Source organism: Dictyostelium purpureum, assembly GCF_000190715.1.
Source record: "Dictyostelium purpureum unplaced genomic scaffold DICPUscaffold_136, whole genome shotgun sequence".
Taxonomy (NCBI): Eukaryota; Evosea; class Eumycetozoa; order Dictyosteliales; family Dictyosteliaceae; genus Dictyostelium; species Dictyostelium purpureum.
The window spans coordinates 55,576-72,906 of record NW_003519473.1 but is presented as its reverse complement, the minus strand read 5'-3'; the positions used below and the strand labels follow the sequence as shown (position 1 = coordinate 72,906).

General features: G+C 25.0%; 9 protein-coding genes across 9 annotated transcripts; 2 read left to right on the top strand and 7 right to left on the bottom strand.

Moving 5' to 3' along the window:
* Window positions 1-2,676: 2,676 nt before the first annotated feature.
* On the top strand, window positions 2,677-3,216 carry DICPUDRAFT_79308 (uncharacterized protein; the record flags this gene model as incomplete). Its single annotated transcript, XM_003288467.1, has 1 exon — window positions 2,677-3,216. One exon carries the CDS (start codon window positions 2,677-2,679, stop codon window positions 3,214-3,216), a length of 540 nt encoding a protein of 179 aa, XP_003288515.1.
* A 181-nt stretch (window positions 3,217-3,397) lies between these two features.
* On the bottom strand, window positions 3,398-4,033 carry DICPUDRAFT_79307 (uncharacterized protein; the record flags this gene model as incomplete). Its single annotated transcript, XM_003288456.1, has 3 exons — window positions 3,398-3,765; window positions 3,840-3,855; window positions 3,935-4,033. 3 exons carry the CDS (start codon window positions 4,031-4,033, stop codon window positions 3,398-3,400), a joined length of 483 nt encoding a protein of 160 aa, XP_003288504.1.
* A 440-nt stretch (window positions 4,034-4,473) lies between these two features.
* DICPUDRAFT_79306 (uncharacterized protein) lies at window positions 4,474-5,403 on the bottom strand (the record flags this gene model as incomplete). The annotated part of the gene is made up of 2 exons (XM_003288455.1): window positions 4,474-4,914; window positions 4,987-5,403. The coding sequence occupies 2 exons, from the start codon at window positions 5,401-5,403 to the stop codon at window positions 4,474-4,476; spliced, it is 858 nt and encodes a 285-aa protein (XP_003288503.1).
* A 206-nt stretch (window positions 5,404-5,609) lies between these two features.
* Window positions 5,610-6,908, bottom strand: DICPUDRAFT_88071 (60S ribosomal protein L4; the record flags this gene model as incomplete). The annotated part of the gene is made up of 2 exons (XM_003288454.1): window positions 5,610-6,713; window positions 6,906-6,908. The coding sequence occupies 2 exons, from the start codon at window positions 6,906-6,908 to the stop codon at window positions 5,610-5,612; spliced, it is 1,107 nt and encodes a 368-aa protein (XP_003288502.1).
* Window positions 6,909-7,347: 439 nt separating this feature from the next.
* Window positions 7,348-8,898, top strand: DICPUDRAFT_16626 (uncharacterized protein; the record flags this gene model as incomplete). Its single annotated transcript, XM_003288466.1, has 1 exon — window positions 7,348-8,898. A coding segment is annotated over one exon (1,551 nt), but the record flags the coding sequence as incomplete, so codon positions are not given.
* A 166-nt stretch (window positions 8,899-9,064) lies between these two features.
* Window positions 9,065-11,713, bottom strand: DICPUDRAFT_79303 (uncharacterized protein; the record flags this gene model as incomplete). Its single annotated transcript, XM_003288453.1, has 3 exons — window positions 9,065-10,552; window positions 10,651-11,457; window positions 11,531-11,713. 3 exons carry the CDS (start codon window positions 11,711-11,713, stop codon window positions 9,065-9,067), a joined length of 2,478 nt encoding a protein of 825 aa, XP_003288501.1.
* A 697-nt stretch (window positions 11,714-12,410) lies between these two features.
* On the bottom strand, window positions 12,411-13,754 carry DICPUDRAFT_79302 (uncharacterized protein; the record flags this gene model as incomplete). The annotated part of the gene is made up of 2 exons (XM_003288452.1): window positions 12,411-13,587; window positions 13,678-13,754. 2 exons carry the CDS (start codon window positions 13,752-13,754, stop codon window positions 12,411-12,413), a joined length of 1,254 nt encoding a protein of 417 aa, XP_003288500.1.
* Window positions 13,755-14,767: 1,013 nt separating this feature from the next.
* On the bottom strand, window positions 14,768-15,574 carry DICPUDRAFT_152744 (uncharacterized protein; the record flags this gene model as incomplete). The annotated part of the gene is made up of 1 exon (XM_003288451.1): window positions 14,768-15,574. The coding sequence occupies one exon, from the start codon at window positions 15,572-15,574 to the stop codon at window positions 14,768-14,770; it is 807 nt and encodes a 268-aa protein (XP_003288499.1).
* A 456-nt stretch (window positions 15,575-16,030) lies between these two features.
* DICPUDRAFT_152743 (uncharacterized protein) lies at window positions 16,031-16,801 on the bottom strand (the record flags this gene model as incomplete). Its single annotated transcript, XM_003288450.1, has 1 exon — window positions 16,031-16,801. One exon carries the CDS (start codon window positions 16,799-16,801, stop codon window positions 16,031-16,033), a length of 771 nt encoding a protein of 256 aa, XP_003288498.1.
* Between the last annotated feature and the right edge of the window lie 530 nt (window positions 16,802-17,331).

Sequence of the window (17,331 nt, the reverse complement as noted above, 5' to 3'; positions counted from 1 at the left end):
AAAAAGTAATTAAACTCATAATCATAAATCACTTTACTTTTCATTGTTTTTTTTTTTAAATTAATATTCTATTTTTTTTTTGACATATATATTTTGTTTTAATTTTTTAATTTCTTTATTAAAAAAAAATATTTTTTTCAAATTTGTTGTTTAAAAAATAAAGGAAAACTTTTTAAATTAATTAATCCAATAAAAACAAATTTCATTTTTATATCATCTACTTTATTTTATTTTTATTTTAATTTTTCATATATAAATTCATATTGGTGCCTTATTAAAAAAATTGAAAAAATAAAAAATTGTTTTTTATTAATTAATTTTTAATAAAAAAAAATGAAATTAAAATTAAATGATGATATGATTATATTTAAAAATGTAAAAAAATTAAATGATATCATAATAAAAATACTCCTTTATGATTATCATATCAAAAAAAAATATTGTTATTCTTAATCATTGATGTAATCATTATATTTATAATAATCATTAAATAAAAACTTTCTTCTCCTGATAAAAACAATATTGCAACAACAGTCAAATTACAAATTTGATAAACATCATTTATCAAATTTTATTTAATAATGGGGTTGTGTGTGTTTTTATATTTTTTTTTTTTTTTTTAATTTTTTTTTTTTTAAAATAAAAAAAAAAAATATAAATAGAAAAAAGAATATTTTATTTAATCATTAAAAACAAATACAAATAAATATATATTATAAATCTAAATTTAAAAACTCCAAATTAAAAAATGTTATTCAGTATGTATACTATTGAATTTAAAAATTAATATAATCAAATATTAATATTTTTTTTTATTCTATTATAGAATCAATTATCTCATTAAACCACAACAAATCATCATCATCATCATCAATCACCATTTCATCAAAAAATTTAAATAGTTTTGACTCAAATGGTGTTTCATCAAAAACAGCAACAATTGCCGTATACACAAGACCATACTTCAACTGCTAAACAATTGAAGTTGTATTAAATAAAAAAGAAAAAACCAATTCGAATTATTTATTAAATGTATTTTAAAAAGGGCTCGACCAATAAAAAAAATGATAAAAAATATAAATAAAAAATATTATATGTATTTTAATTAAATTAAAAAATTTAAACATTATATTTCGTATTTAAAACTATTATTCATTATTTTGTTACTAAAAAACTGTTTTTTTTAAAAAGTGGGGTTTAGTTTTTTCTTTTTTTAAATTATTGGGCTTAAAACAAACATTCATTAAAACTAAGAAAATTTAATCTCAAACTTTATTTGGAATCCTCTTTTATTAAGGTAATAAATTTCAGTTTCAAGATCTATTATTTTATAGCGGTTTTTTACAATTAATTAATCATGTATTCAATTTTTTTTTGTTCAATTTTTAAAATATTAATTAATTTCACCCACCATTTAATTTGATATTGAAGTTTTGAAATAATCATTAAAACCAAATAATTATTTTAATTTCAATTTAGTATACCCTATCCTATACTATACCCTATTAAAATTTTTTATAAAAATAAAATGTCTTTATTTATTAATTTTTTTTAAAAATAAAATCAATTATTATATAAATTAAATGATGATAGAATCATTTTTTAATTTGTAAAAATAGATTTAAAAAAAAAATTAATCTAAACAAATTAATACTCTTTTATTAAAAGTAAATTTTTTATTAGTCAAAACATATCTAAAAATTTGATAGAATCATTTTAATTTTAAGCAAAAGATAAAATTAAAGTAATTTTAATAACACTATATAACTACTACTGTATAGCAACAACAGGCAAATTACAACTTTTAAAAACATCATTTATCAAATTAATTATTAAAAATTAATTTTTACTCTTTTTAGTGTGGTTAGTGATTAAAATCTATTACCTTTTTAAAAATAAAAAATTAAATTTAATCTATACGATTTAATTTTCTTTAAATAATTAAACAATTCAATTTAAAGGTTTGGTTATAATTTGGTTTTTATTAATTTTTTCTTTTTTTTTTTTAAAAAAAAAAAATATAAATAGAGAAAAAAATTTATTTTTATATAAATCATTAAAAATTATAAATTATAAATTAAACACTATAAAAAAAGCCAATATTTAAAAATGTTATTCAGTAAGTTTAGATTATTAAATTTCAAATTATTTAAAAAAAATATTAATTTTTTTATTTTATTTAATTATAGAATCAATCATTTCATTAAACAACAACAAATCATCATCATCAATGAATGTAACATTATCAAACAGTATCAACAATGAATTAACTTTAAATACTGTCTCAAATACATTAAAATCTTCAAAGATTGTATTTTCAAACTGTTATTCACGTCCATTTTTTGGTTGTTAAATATTTATAAAAAAATTATCTATTTATTTATTTATTAATTAAACCTACTGTAAAAAAAATGGAACCGACCAAAATAATTATAACAAAAAAAACCTAAACTAAAAAATAAAAATTAAAAATTATTAAATTTATATTGATGTGAATAATTTTAAAAATCCTTAAAGATTTAAATCTTTTTTTTTGTAGTTATATAGTTTTTTTTTTTTTTTTTTTTTTTTTTTTTTTTTTTTAAATTTTTTTATTTAAAAAAATTTAAAATTTTTTTTTTTTTTAATATTTTTTAATTTATTTTATTATTCACACACACTTATAAACTCAATAAAATGGTTAACAGTAGATTGATTGCAATTAAAAAACAAAAGAAAAAAGCTCATACAAATAATAGCAATAATAATAACAACAATAATCCACAACAACCACAACAACCACAACAACCACAATCACAACAACAAAAAAAAGCACCACAACAAAAACAACCACAACAAAAACAAACAATTTACAAAGAAAGAGAAAAAAAAATTGATGAAGATTTTACAAAAGGTATTGATCATATCAACTCTGAATTTTTCAATAATTTAGATATAAATGATATTTTAAAAGATAACAATTTTATGGATCAATTACAAGGTCAAATGTTAAACAATCCAGATAAATTTATTAAAGGTATTAAAGAACAACTTTTATTATTAGCCCAAAGAGGAGATTGTGATGTCCCAGAACCAAACAAGATTAACGATTTATTTGCAACTGAAAACCTTGTAGAAATTCTCAAAACAGGTTTTGGAAATCTAGTTGAAGATGCCAATAAAAATAGCGATAACAACGACAGCAGCAGCAGCATTGATATCAAGGATACCAACTAAACCAAATTCCATTGTATTAACTTTAAAATAAAAATAAAAAATTAATTACACATGTATTATACAAAACTATATCCACCAAACTAAATGGTGGATTTTATTTATTTTATTAATTTATTTTATAAACTATTTTTTAGATAAATTGTTTGTTTTGTTTTTTTTAGGTGTTATAATTGTATATAATCTATTCGTCTTCTTTTTCACTCTCTATCTCTTTATCTCTATATTTATATGAATGAAATGAACAACAATATTTTGCGTTTCTACAAGTACCACCATCAACTTTTGGTGCACCACATAGATCCTTTGGTGCATTTGAATGAATAAAACAATACTTTGAGCCATTAATAGCTGCTTTTGTGCATCTTCTTCCCCTTAGAGTACCGGCGCTACAATAGGAATCATCATCCTTTTCTTTTCTTTCTCTGGGTTTAAAACCTGGTGAATGAAAAACACATTTTCCAGCAGTTGCTTTGCACTTACTTCCTTTTTTTGTAGTTTTATTGCAATATTCTGGTATTTTCTTTCCATGAATGGAACAAGTATCTCTATCTATATTTAGTATTTTAATTAATAAAAATGAAAATGAAAAATGTAATAATAATTATTTAAAAAACTATACATACCTCTTACTTTTATATTCTTTTTATATTTATATAAATATAAAATTATTAGTTAAAAGAAAATAATATAAAATAATAATTTGAATGTTAATACATACTTTACAAGGACCTGTTTTCGTAACTTTACCACAATATTCCCATTTTAATTTAATGCTATTTGATACCGGCTTTGTTTGTTTTGATGTTTTTTTTTGCATAGTTTATTATCAATTATAAAAACTAAATAATAAAATAAAATATATTGATAATAATATAGTTGTAAATATATAAATTTATTAATCAATTTTGAAAATTTAAATAATAAATAAAAAAAAAATAAAATAATGAATTATATTTATTTAAAAAAAATTTTAATTTTTTTTTTTTATAAATCAACACTGTTGTGAATTATTTTATAATAATTGTAATACATTAAAATATATTGTATTTTTATCAAATATAGAAAGTTTCTTTATTTTTTACTTATTGATCATATAAATAAATCAATAAAATTACTTCACCAATATACTACAGAGTTTAATAGTTTATAAAAAAATAAATAAATATTACAAATTAAAAAATCAAAAAGTTATAACATTAATAATAATAATTAAAAAAACTTTATTGTTAGATTATTATTTATTTATTTTTAATATTGTTATTTTGAAAAAGATATATATAAGTGTATGCACCTAGAATAAAAATTAAATTTATTTGAAATTAACCTGTCATCATTGTAATGTTGATAATATTGATTTAAAATTTCCAGATCCATATTTAGCCATTCAATTACAGAGTGGTCAAAATTTGATTTTAAAAAATGAAGCATTTCTTTAAAAGAAGGGTGATCTTGAATACAATAAACCAAATCTATATAATCGTGCTCTTGATTTAAATAATCTAATGAATATATTTCATTAATACCTCGAATAGCTCTATCTAAAATTTCTTTGGGTGTAATTAAATTTATTGTACCAAAAATTAAACTTTCTTCATTACCATTAAATGTATTACTATTATTGCTACTATTATTTTTAAATCTACCAAAACCTATTAATTTATTTAAAACTATTTTATCATTTTTATTTTTATTTAAAATCTATAATTGTGTAAAAATAAAAAACCTATTAATATTAGAAATAAATTTATAGTTTAACAAGATTTAACTTACCTCTTTTAACAAAGAATCTTCTGGTAATACATTATTATTACCGTTGTTATTATTAACATTATTATTATATTCTATTAATCTATCTATGAAATAATATTGAAAATTTGGTGGTATATTTAAAACCAAAATTGATTTTAAAAAGTTATAAAAGTTAAAATTGCTTGTTGTTTTTAAAAAATCTATAAAACTATCGAAAAAAAATGGATTGTCTATATAAAAATCTGTTTTAAAATAATTTAAAATAATATTTAAAACATAATCGATTTCAATTTCGCTGGTATTATCTTTTATTGTGACTATATTTGAAAATTTTATTAATGATTCTATAAAATTTTGATTATTTTGATTATTTATATTTATATTTGTATCTTTAATTAAACTATTTAAACATGGGATGATATTTGAACCATTTGACATTATTAATCCAATTTTTTTAAAAAATAATAAAAAAAAAAAACTAAAGAAAATTAATTTTTTTAAAAAAATAATAAAAAAAATAAAAAAAATAAAAAATAATTAAAAATAAAGATAAATAAAAATTAGATAAAAATAATGTGAATAATAAAATAAATAATGAGATAATTTTTTTTTTTAAATAAAATTAATTATTTATTTTTTTAAATTTAAGCAAGGGTGGCACCAACTAATTTTGAACGTAATTGGTTTTTCTTGTTAACTTTTAATGATTTTGATTTTTTGCTGACAACTTGGGTACGACGGGTTGAGACGGCAGCTGGGTTTAATTTAACCATAGCAGCAACGTTCTTGAGTGGGTTTGATCTACGAACGGTGGTGGTTGGTCTTTTAACAACGATTTTAGAGGCGTTGACGGCAGCTTGGATTTCATCAGATGAGACGAGTCTGACAACATCAGCGTTGGCCATAACTGGACGTGGTAAAGTGTAACCTTTCTTTTGGGTTGATTTCTTTTCGAAGGTACCGAAGACTTGGTCTAATTGTTCGAAGGCAGATTTGGTCCAAATGATGAAACGACCTAAGTGACCACCTGGGGCTAATTTTAAGAGGTTGAGTCTTTGAACGTTAGCGATTTCAACACCTGGGATGTTACGGAAAGCTAAAGCTAATTTTGATTTACCGGTGGTGACGACTAATGGACCTTTACGGACTTTGTAACGTCTGTTTCTTGATTTACCAGCACCAGCACGGATGTGTTTTGAGTCAATGACTTTTTCAACATCAGCGTAAGCGTTGACTTTTTTGAGGAGAGCAACGGCGGCTTTAGTTTTGTTGACGGTTTCGATTGATTCGTTGGCAATAACTAATGGAACTTCGTTGATACCTGAGATTCTGTGACCACGAGCCATAACGAGGGCTGGGACGGCTGAGGCAGCTAAAGCTGAGACAACAGCGTATCTCTTTTGGTTGACGTTAACTTTTCTGTTCCAACGTCTCCAGGTCTTGTTTGGACCATACATACGACCACCACGGCACATATTACCGAAGGCACCTTGACCTGATCTGTGTGTACCAGAACCTGGAACACGTGGAATACGAGCAACAGCACGACCAGTACCCCATGATTCAGCAGAGGTTTGTTCACCAGCGTATGGAGCAGCACCATAAGCTTGTCTGTCGTTTTTGTTGATTTGAGTGTGAACAAAGTTGACTAAATCTGGTCTAATTGGGGTGGTTAAGACTGATGGAAGTCTAACTTTACCAACAACTTTATTTTCAGCGTCGAATACTTGAACAAATGGACGGGTTGTCTAATGATGATAGAAAAAAATAATAATATTAATATACTGTTTGATCAACTATTGGGATATTGAATCTATCATTCATTATTATGATTTATATATTGGATAAATGATTTATCTTTAAAGATTAATGATAATTATTATAAATATTTAAAAGATAAATGATGAATTTGATAGATTATATGTTGTATGTGATTTTACCATTTTTTAGTATGATATCAAAGATAATATAAAAAAAAAAAATTTTAAAAAATTTTTAAACCAATTTTAAAAAAACGAATTAAAATTTTTTTTAATTTTTTTTTTTTATTTTTAAAGCCAACGTTGAATTCGGCTTTTTTTTAATTTTTTTTTTTTAAATTAGTTCTGAGATTTTTTAAGTAATTATTTTTCATAAATTAATTAGAAACAAATAATTATAGTTTATTAGTTATATTATATATTAAATATTTTATTTTTTTAAAATATCTAAAAAAATTTTATTAAATTAATAAATTTTTTTTTTTAAAATAAAATGTTAAAATGTAGTAGAAATATTAAAAAAATAAATAATTTGGTTGATGGTTTTAAAAATTTAAATATAATAAAATTAAAAAATGTAAATAAATATTATTCAACTTCTTCAAATACAACGATAACACACAGTGAGGAGTTTGAAAGGATTAGCAACATGTCATATCAAGAGTTTAAAGAAGAGCAAGCAATGAATTCATTTGGATCAGTTAAAGAGAAACCATATTATACAGGTGACTATTCACGTTTATCATTCATCGATAAAATTAGAGTAAATGTTAAAGCAGGTGATGGTGGTGATGGTGGAATCAGTTTTTATAGAGCCAAATATATCCCAGAAGGTCCTCCAGATGGTGGTAATGGTGGTAATGGAGCAAATGTAATTATTAGAGCAGATTTAGACAATAATAATCTTTCACATTTAAAAAAGAATTATGTTGGTAAACATGGTGGCAAGGGTCTAGGTGAAAGAAGGGCAGGTGGAACTGGCGAAGATATTGTTTTACGTGTACCAGTTGGAACTGTAATCAGAGAGCTTTATAAACCAGAAGATGCAGCAGAGCACGATGATGAAACTATTATTTCAAAAAAAGACCCAAGATACGATCCAGAAAGCCCAGAGTTTGAACCAAATCTTTATTTGAAAGCTTTAAGTAGTCCATTGGTTGATGGTAAGATTAATGATGAAACAAACGTTATTGACCATTTGGGTGGTAAGGGTTCAAGTGAAAGTTCATTAAAACTTCGTGACACCAGTAAAATATGGCAGGTTAGCAAAGAAATTGATATGGATGAACCAGGTAAAGAATTGGTAATTTGTAAAGGTGGTCATGGTGGTAAAGGTAATGCAAATTTTTCAAGTGGTTCAAATAGAAGTCCAGATTACTCAGAGCCAGGTACAAAAGGTGAAATTAAATATATAGAGTTAGAATTAAAAATTATTGCAGATTTTGGTTTAGTAGGTTTCCCAAATGCTGGTAAAAGTACATTGCTTTCAGTTATATCAAATGCAATTCCAAATATAAAATCATATGCTTTTACAACAATGAATCCATATGTTGGTACAATTGATTTTATAGGTAGTAATAATATTAATAATAATAGTAATAATAATAATAATAATAATATCAGTTTATCAAGAAGAAGAAGAAAGCAAAAACTTGAACCAACTATTGATGTAGCATCAATCGCAGATTTACCAGGTATTTTAGAAGGTGCACATTTAAATTTAGGTTTAGGTTTAGGATTTTTAAGACATATTGAAAGAACCAAAGCTATTGTTTATGTTATTGATATGTCAAATAGTAATGTTCCAGCATTTTGGGATGGAAAAAAATTAAAGGTCAAACCAAACCGTTATTCTCATCTTACAGATAAAGAAGATATCACTAAACAAAGAAGACAAATTAAAACTAAAGTTAAAGATGAAACATACAGAGCACCATGGAAAGATTTTAAAGCCCTTTTAGAGGAGTTAGAAAGTTATAAACCAGGTTTAACCAAAAAACCATCTGTTATCGTTGCAAATAAAATGGATGGTACCTTTGCCAAAGAACATTTAGCAGATTTCGAAAAAGCAATTAAATCATTGGGTGATTTCAAAATTGTACCAATTATCGCAAAAGATGGTGAAAATATAAATGGTGTAAAGGATCAATTAAAAGAAATTTTAAAAGATTTAAAAACCGAAGAAAATAAACAAAAACAAGAACAACTATTAATAACAGAATAAAGTTATTATTATGTTGCTCGTTTTATTTGTATTTTTTTATTTATTTAAAATTCTTTTTTTTTAAAAAGATTATATTGTTTAAAAGACTTTATTTATGTGTTTATATATTTACTAGTTATTTTGATAAATAGTATTTTTGTAGCGTTAGAACTGAGGACTCCACTACAGTTAGTCTATTTTTGATTTGGCCAATACTCTCTCTAGTTTCAATCATAAAATCGTTCATTGTTTGCATCATTTCATTTAATATTTTGACGGTTTCTTTTTCTTCTGTCGTATTTGTCGTTGTAGTATTTAAGGTTTCTTTAGATTTGATGTTTAATTTAGGTGATAATGAGTTTATATTGATATTACTGTTATTTATATTATTTGTATTATTATTACTATTGTTTATATTATTTACATTATTCATATTGCTACTATTGTTATCATTATACACCTTGGAGGTTGATGTTGTGTCGTTTGATGGCTTTAAAGGTGGAGTTCCTGTTTTGATAGGGGTTGGCAAGGGTGATGTAGGGTTTGGTTTTAATGATGATAGAGTTAAAACATTTGTGTCACTGTTTATATTATCTATTGAGAGGTTGTTAAAATCATGATCAAATAATGAGTGATCATTTTCATCAAGTATTTTATGTGTTGATGAAAGGTGATGTTTATGATTTTTTATATGAATGTTATATTCATCTTCGTCATCACCATTAGTATTGTTATCGCCATCCTCTTCATGGTGTTCCTTGTCGTCTATATTATTTACAATGCTAAAGTTATCATTAAATATACTATTGTAATGTTGTTTTTGTTGTAGATGTGTTTTTTGTTGTTGTTGTAGATGCCTTTGTTTTTGTTGGTATTCAAGTTGTTGTTGTTTTTGTTGTATTTGCTGCTGTTGTTGCTGTATTTGTTGTTGCTGGTGCTGATTAAATATATCTCTGAATAAATTGGTATTTGTTTTGGTTTCTTTTCTATCGCCGTTGGTCGAGGAATATATTAATGGTGATGTTGAAAGTGATGATGATGTAGAGTTTATATTGAATGATGGGGAGCTTGGTGGTGATGCGTATGAGCCAACTGGGAGTGATTTGAAACCAGGTGAGCTTGGATGTTGGGTGGTTTTGGGTGACACTGATGATTGTAATGTAGATGAAGATGTGGATGTTAATGAGGATATATGGTTTTTAGATTTAAGGTTTGGTGAAGAAAAAGCACTATAGGAAGATATGGGTTTGAATGTTGGGGATGATGGATGGCTTAATGATGTGGAGGTAGTAGTTGTTGTTGTTGTATTTAATTGATGTTTTCTTGTGTTAGAGGATAAAAGTGATGGGGATTGGGTCGAAGGTGAGCTAATTGTAGATGAGGATGCAGATGATGAACCAATGGTTTTTTTATATTGAGATGATGAATAAAATGGTGGGGTTTGAGGGATTTTATTTGGTGAGCTATATACACTATTGTTTTGAAAATGATTTTGTTGTTCTTGTAGTTTAAATTTGGCCTCTATATGTGAGGGTGTAGTTGGAATAACCTGATCATCCAAATTTAAATTTATTTGATTATATAATCGAATTGATTTATTTACACTATCTCTAATTGATTTTATCTGAATAGAGTATTATAAAAAAATAAAATTTAAATTTTTTAAAAAAAAAGGTATGTTAATCTTTAAGTTTTAAATTAAACTAAAATATAAATACTTACTTTATCATATTTACAATCATTTAAAGATTTTAAAATTTCATTTAGTCTATTTTGAAAAAAGTATTGTGGTAAAATTTCTATAATAGTTAATAATAACGAACATGCAGAAAAACGAGCGGTCCAATCATTTGAAAATAAAGTTCTTAAGCAATTTGAGATTACATTGTTTTGAATTTGATCTACTGTAGAGGTTGGCAATATACAATGATATAGGAAATAGTTTTGACCTAAAACTCTAAACAAACTTGAAATGGTCGATAGGGTGTGGGGTATACAATATTGGGCGGGGAAAGATGACATTGAGGATGAGGATTGAATAGGCACCACAGATATGGTTAGTTTCTTTAATAATTGTCCTAAAATTTTGTTTACCTGGGGCCTTAATAAATTATTTACATCATAAACATTTTCTATAACTTTCTGACATGCTAAAATACCTGCTATCTGTATATGTCTACTTGGTTGATTAAATAAAGCAAAAATTGGATTTAAATAGATATCAATTAAACTATTTGGATTTATTCCACTACTGGCATTGCCACCAATAGTTGATAAATTTAAACCTATTTTTTGTAAATGTTTTTGTTCGATTATTGTATTTCCGCATGTAATACCTAATGTTTCTAATGTAATTTCTAATAGTCCACACGATTGTAATTCATTTAGCCTCTTTACCAAAAATGATATGATCTTTGTTAAAAAACCACTAACTTTATTCTTATACATCGATATAGTTATGCCCAATAGTTTAATGACTTCTTTTTTACCTAAATTATTAAAATTTTCGCTATTTTCCAAAATGCAATCCTTTTATATAGAACAGTATTAATAAAAATTTTAATTTATCTATTATTTAATATTAAATATTTTAATACATTACCATATAAAATGGGATTTGACTTGTATTCATTTGCTGAAGCTGATTAATTAAATATTGTAGTGATTGTGATGATTGCTCTTTTTCCCCTAGTTTTTCAAAAACTAATATTAAATTTTTTCTCCATTCTAAATTTTCGGTATATTCTTCATTTGATTTTTTACATTGTATAAAGCTATTATTCATCTTTATTTATTAATTATTATATTATTATTTTTATTATGTATTATTATTATTATTTATATTAATTATTAATTATTTATCTATTAAACAATAACAATAATAATAGTGTAACTCTATTGAGCATCGAGCCTATAGAGTGAAGAGATGGTTGTAATAAAATTTAACGGATTTTGTTGATATTTCAATTTTATTAATAATTTTAGCAATGTAATACTATTTTTTTATTTTTTTGAATTTTTTTTTATTTTTTTTGAATTTTTTAATAAAATAAATTTATTATAATTTTCTAAAGTTTTTTTTAAAATTTTTTAAATTAATTTTTTAAGGTTTCTGTTTGAAGCGGGAATTTAAACGAAACAATGTGGCAATGAAAAATATAAAAATAAGTAAAAATATTTATTTTTATATTATTATAAAATGAAAATAATAATGTATATATGATTTTTTAATATGAAGAAAAAAAAAAAAATATGAATAGAAAAAAATAGATAAAAATAAAAATATAAAAAAAAATAAAAAAAAATAAAAAAATAAAAATATAAATTGTTGTGTGTATTTGTTTTTTTTTTTTTTTAAATTTAAATTTTTATGTACATAAATTAGTTTGTTGATATCCAAACAAACATTCTCTCACATACATTCACCATGTTAAAAACGATACAACAATGGTGACCAAATTAACGAACAACCAGTATTCGGTTTATCTTATATTTGGTAATGTGCCGGGTGGAACTACTTGTTTAAAACTACGACCGAATTTGAGTGTTGTGAGACTATTTGGTAATGTGCCGGGTGGAACTACTTGGTTAAAGTTATTACCAAATGTGAGTGTTGTGAGGCTATTTGGTAATGTGCCGGGTGGAACTACTTGGTCAAAATAATGACCAAATGTGAGTGTTGTGAGACTATTTGGTAATGTGCCGGGTGGAATTTTTTGGTTAAAAAAATCACCAAGTGTGAGTGTTGTGAGACTATTTGGTAATGTGCCTGGTAGAATTACTTGGTTAAAGTTTTCACCGAATGTGAGTGTTGTGAGGCTATTTGGTAATGTGCCGGGTGGAACTACTTGATCAAAATAATGACCAAATGTGAGTGTTGTGAGACTATTTGGTAATGTGCCGGGGGGAACTACTTGGTTAAAATAATGACTAAATGTGAGTGTTGTGAGACTATTTGGTAATGTGTCGGGTGGAACTACTTGGTTAAAATAATAACCGAATTTGAGTGTTGTGAGACTATTTGGTAATGTGCCGGGTGGAACTACTTGGTTAAAACAATCACCAAATGTGAGTGTTGTGAGACTATTTGGTAATGTGCCGGGTAGAACTACTTGGTTAAAGTTATTACCGAGTGTGAGTGTTGTGAGGCTATTTGGTAATGTGCCGGGTGGAACTACTTGGTTAAAAAAGTCACCAAATGTGAGTGTTGTGAGGCTATTTGGCAATGTGTCAGGTGGAATTTTTTGGTTAAAATAATGACCGAATGTGAGTGTTGTGAGGCTATTTGGTAATGTGTCGGGTAGAATTACTTTGTTAAAACTAATATCGAATGTGAGTGTTGTGAGGCTATTTGGTAATGTGCCGGGTTGAATTACTTGGTTAAAATCACAACCGAAAATGATAGTTGTAATTGTATTTGGTAAATTTGTTAGTGGCATATTTAAATGGATCAAATATAAATTTGTCAAAAATGGTGGAAATTCATTTTTACCTGGAAGTAAATAACTAAGCCACTTAAGGGTTGTTATATATGATTTATCTTTAAACTTGTAATAACTTGCTCTATTAATTTCTACAACACTATGTTCAATAAACTTTAAAATATGTTTATGAATTTCATTTCTTAAAAATATATTATTCCAAACTATATATAATAATCTATAATAAATAGTTAAAAAGAGAAAACACTAATTAACATGCTTTTAAATAATCGGCTATTATTTATATTTATTGACAATAAATGCTTACCTATCACTAATATTACTACTGTTTTTTAACTCTTCATTTACTCGAAATTTAATTAGAGATGATAGAAGCTCATCCATTGTGAATATTTTAAATTAAATAAATTATCAATTTTTTTATATTAATAATTATTAAAAAAAAAAATATATTACCAAAATTTTCCCAAAAATATTAAAAAAAATAAAAAAAATAAAAAAAAAAAAATAAAAGATTTATTTAAAAACCTGATATTAATTAAATAAATTTTTTATAAAAAATATTTTAAACTTTTATTATTAAAAGAAAATTAAAAAATATTAAAGCTCTATTTCTAAAAAGATTTCAATTAAAAATATGTCCTACAAGAAATTATTAAAATGATCTTTAAGCAAAAAAGTTTATTTAGTATTATTTATGCATCCCACAATAATCTTTTTATCTCTACCAACTATAATGTAAATCTTGTTCTATATTTTGATTTTCTTGATTATTTTGGGGTAATTTGTTTATTGTTTTCATGGCTTCTTTGTTTAGTACTATGTGACCACCACCAAATGTGAGACTATTTGGTAATGTGTCGGGTGGAACTACTTGGTTAAAATCATTACTAAATGTGAGGATCCATTATTTGGTTCTAATAACCAGGGAAAAGAATGACAACATACTCAGTAATTAAATACCTAAACCACCAGATATATTTCTACAATGGCTTTATACCGGCTTTTTGGAACCATATTTTAAATATTTTGATAAAAACATGATGGTACTGTAAGGACAATTATTTCTTCATAAAATTATTTAGTTATACACATTTGACTGGCCAGGACAAAATATATATTCTTTAAATAGTTGATTATATTGAAATATTGAAACTTTGTTATAATAAATAATATTTTAACTAATGATTATTATCATTTTGATTAACTTTATATAGGATGTTATTACTTCTTTAGGTTAAGCTATCTCTGATTGGACTGACTGAAAAAACTATTTAAGTGTTGCTATTGAGAAAAAAATTATGAGTTGGCTATTTGAAAATGGCATTGAGTTTAGCTGATATTGTTGTAAAATGTTTTGACCCCCTTGTTGATTATATTTATATTTCTTATATTGATTAAGAAAATGGAACCCATTTCCCACTTGATTCATCATACTCCTCTACAAATGGTGATTCTCCATTGAAATTTGCACCATTACTTTGTGATTCTGGATAACTGTGTGATTTTGATGCACCAGAAAAAGAATGACGCGATTCATTTTGGTTGTAAGTTGGGTAACTAGATGGTTCCCATTTATAAGTATTATTTGGTTCATTTGGTGGAGAGGTTGCTGATTCTGGAGGAGCATATTGTGATTGTTCTTTTTCAACAGAATAACGTGATTCTTTTTGGTTGAAGGTTGGGTAGGCGGATGGTTCTCTTTTAAACATATGATCCGCTTCTGTATTATTGGATGGTTGTGGGTCATCAGAAAAAGAATGACGTGCCTCGTTTTTATTGAATGTTGGGTAGGTTGAAGGTTCTCTTTCTGTTTCTGGTTGAGCATATGGCATTTGTTGGTAATAAGATGGGTCTTTCATATTTGGTGGGTCATTATATGATTGTGAAGTACTTTCAAAATTAAATTGTTTTTGTTTTTCCAATTCTTGCTTTCTAAGAAATAGCAATTCTTCAATTGCTTGACGTTTTTTTTGTACTTGTTGTTGAACTCTTTGCTCAGCTAAATATTCATCAGAGGAAGGTGGACAATCATATTGTGATGTAGTTGATTGATTATTGCCATTTTCATTGCTGTAGTTGTTGTTGCCATTTTTGTTGCCAATTTTGTTGTTGAAATAGTATTTAATAAAAACCATACCAAATAAGAAGGAAATAACTACTGTGATAATGGTTTCACAAAATAAAACAACATAATCGTTCATTTTTTTTTTAAGTGGATATTGAAATTATTAATTATTTTATATAAAAAATTATTAGCTATTATTAATTAATATTATTATTATTGACTATTATAATAAATAAATAAATGAATATAATTATTTGTATATTGAACAAAAACGAAAATGAAAAAAAAAAATAATTTTCCCCCACATCCACAAAATTTAAAAAAAAAATTTTTAATTAAAAAAAGAAAAAAAAAATTAAAATTAAAAAAAATCAATGGGGGTTCTGTTTTTTTTAAAAAAAAAAGAAACTTTCATTAAAAAAAAAAAAAAAAAATTAAAATTGGTAATATATTTTTAAAAGAGTATAAAATATGGTATAAGCTTTTTTTTAAATTATATCATATGATATATTTTATTTATTATTTTTATTTATATTTTCGAGTAGTAATAAATATTTAAATAATTAACAAATTAAATTGAATAATAGTTAGTTTATTCTTGTGAGATGGCAATGTACTCAGCAATTAAGTTGTTAACTCTAGTGGCTACAGTGGTTTGGAAAACAGCATCAAAACCTTTGTTGGTTACATTTCTTGTGATAACACCATAACGAGTTTGATAGCTTTGACCAACAGTGGTTTCTGATTTTGAGAATGAAATTGAAATCTTTGGTGGTCTTAAAAATTCTTCTTCAAAAACAACTGGAACTACAACCTCAGCATTGAGAGTACCATTAGCAAGAAGTGATTTTTCACCTGTTTGGACTTTACCGTTTTGAACAAAAGTGGTGCTGAATGGTTTGGCATAAAGTTCCATTCTTAATGCAATGTGGTTTTGCCATGAAAGTGGGATGAGAGAAATGGAACGAGCTCTAAATGGAGCATCAAAGAAATGGGTGTTTGGGGTGTTACGATCCCAATTACCTTGAATTGAACCACCATTTCTATAATCAACCCATGTAACACCATCAGCAGTGTAACGAAGTTTGTAAGCGGTAACCCATTGGTCACTATCACCTCTACCTTGAAGAGTAATGGCAACGTAGGTTCTTAAAACATCGGTACCGGCAATAATATATTGGTTAGTATCATTAACTGATGCACACCAAGCTTCACTACCATCTCTATCGGTTGATTGATCGTTACGAGTGAATAAGGCACAGTTAGCAGCAGTGTGGTTTCCATCATAGTTGGTACTGGTTCTAAGAGAAACCATGGCGTTATAAATAACTGGAACTAAACCGGTAAGATTTTGATTGCTCATTTTATTTGTATATTATTTATTTGTATTTTTTAATATTTGTTTTTGAATTAATGAATTATAAAAAAATTTTAATTTGTTTAAATAATTTTTTTAAAAAAAAAATTAAACACACAAAAAAATAAAAAACAAAATAAAGTAAAATGATAGTTTTCATTTTAATTACTTCAAGAAATATCCTCTCCAAAAACTAAAGCAAAGAAAATGGATAAAATCTTTTTTTAAAAATTTAAAAAAAAAGAAATGAACACTCTTGTGAATATATGATAGTTATTATTTATAAATATTATAAAATTTAGTGTTTTGTGGTTTTTTTCTGTTTTTATTGTTTTTCCCACCCACATTCATTTTTTGAAATGATAAAGCCCAATCTATATCTAGTTTTTTTTTTTAGGGGCAAAAAACACATGACACAAAGAATTTTTTAAAAAATAATGGGGGTGTTGCCATCGTAATTCTGCAGGATAAAAAAAATATCTTTTTTTTTTTACCCAATTCATTTTGATTTTTTTTCCCAAAAAAAAATTTCCAGA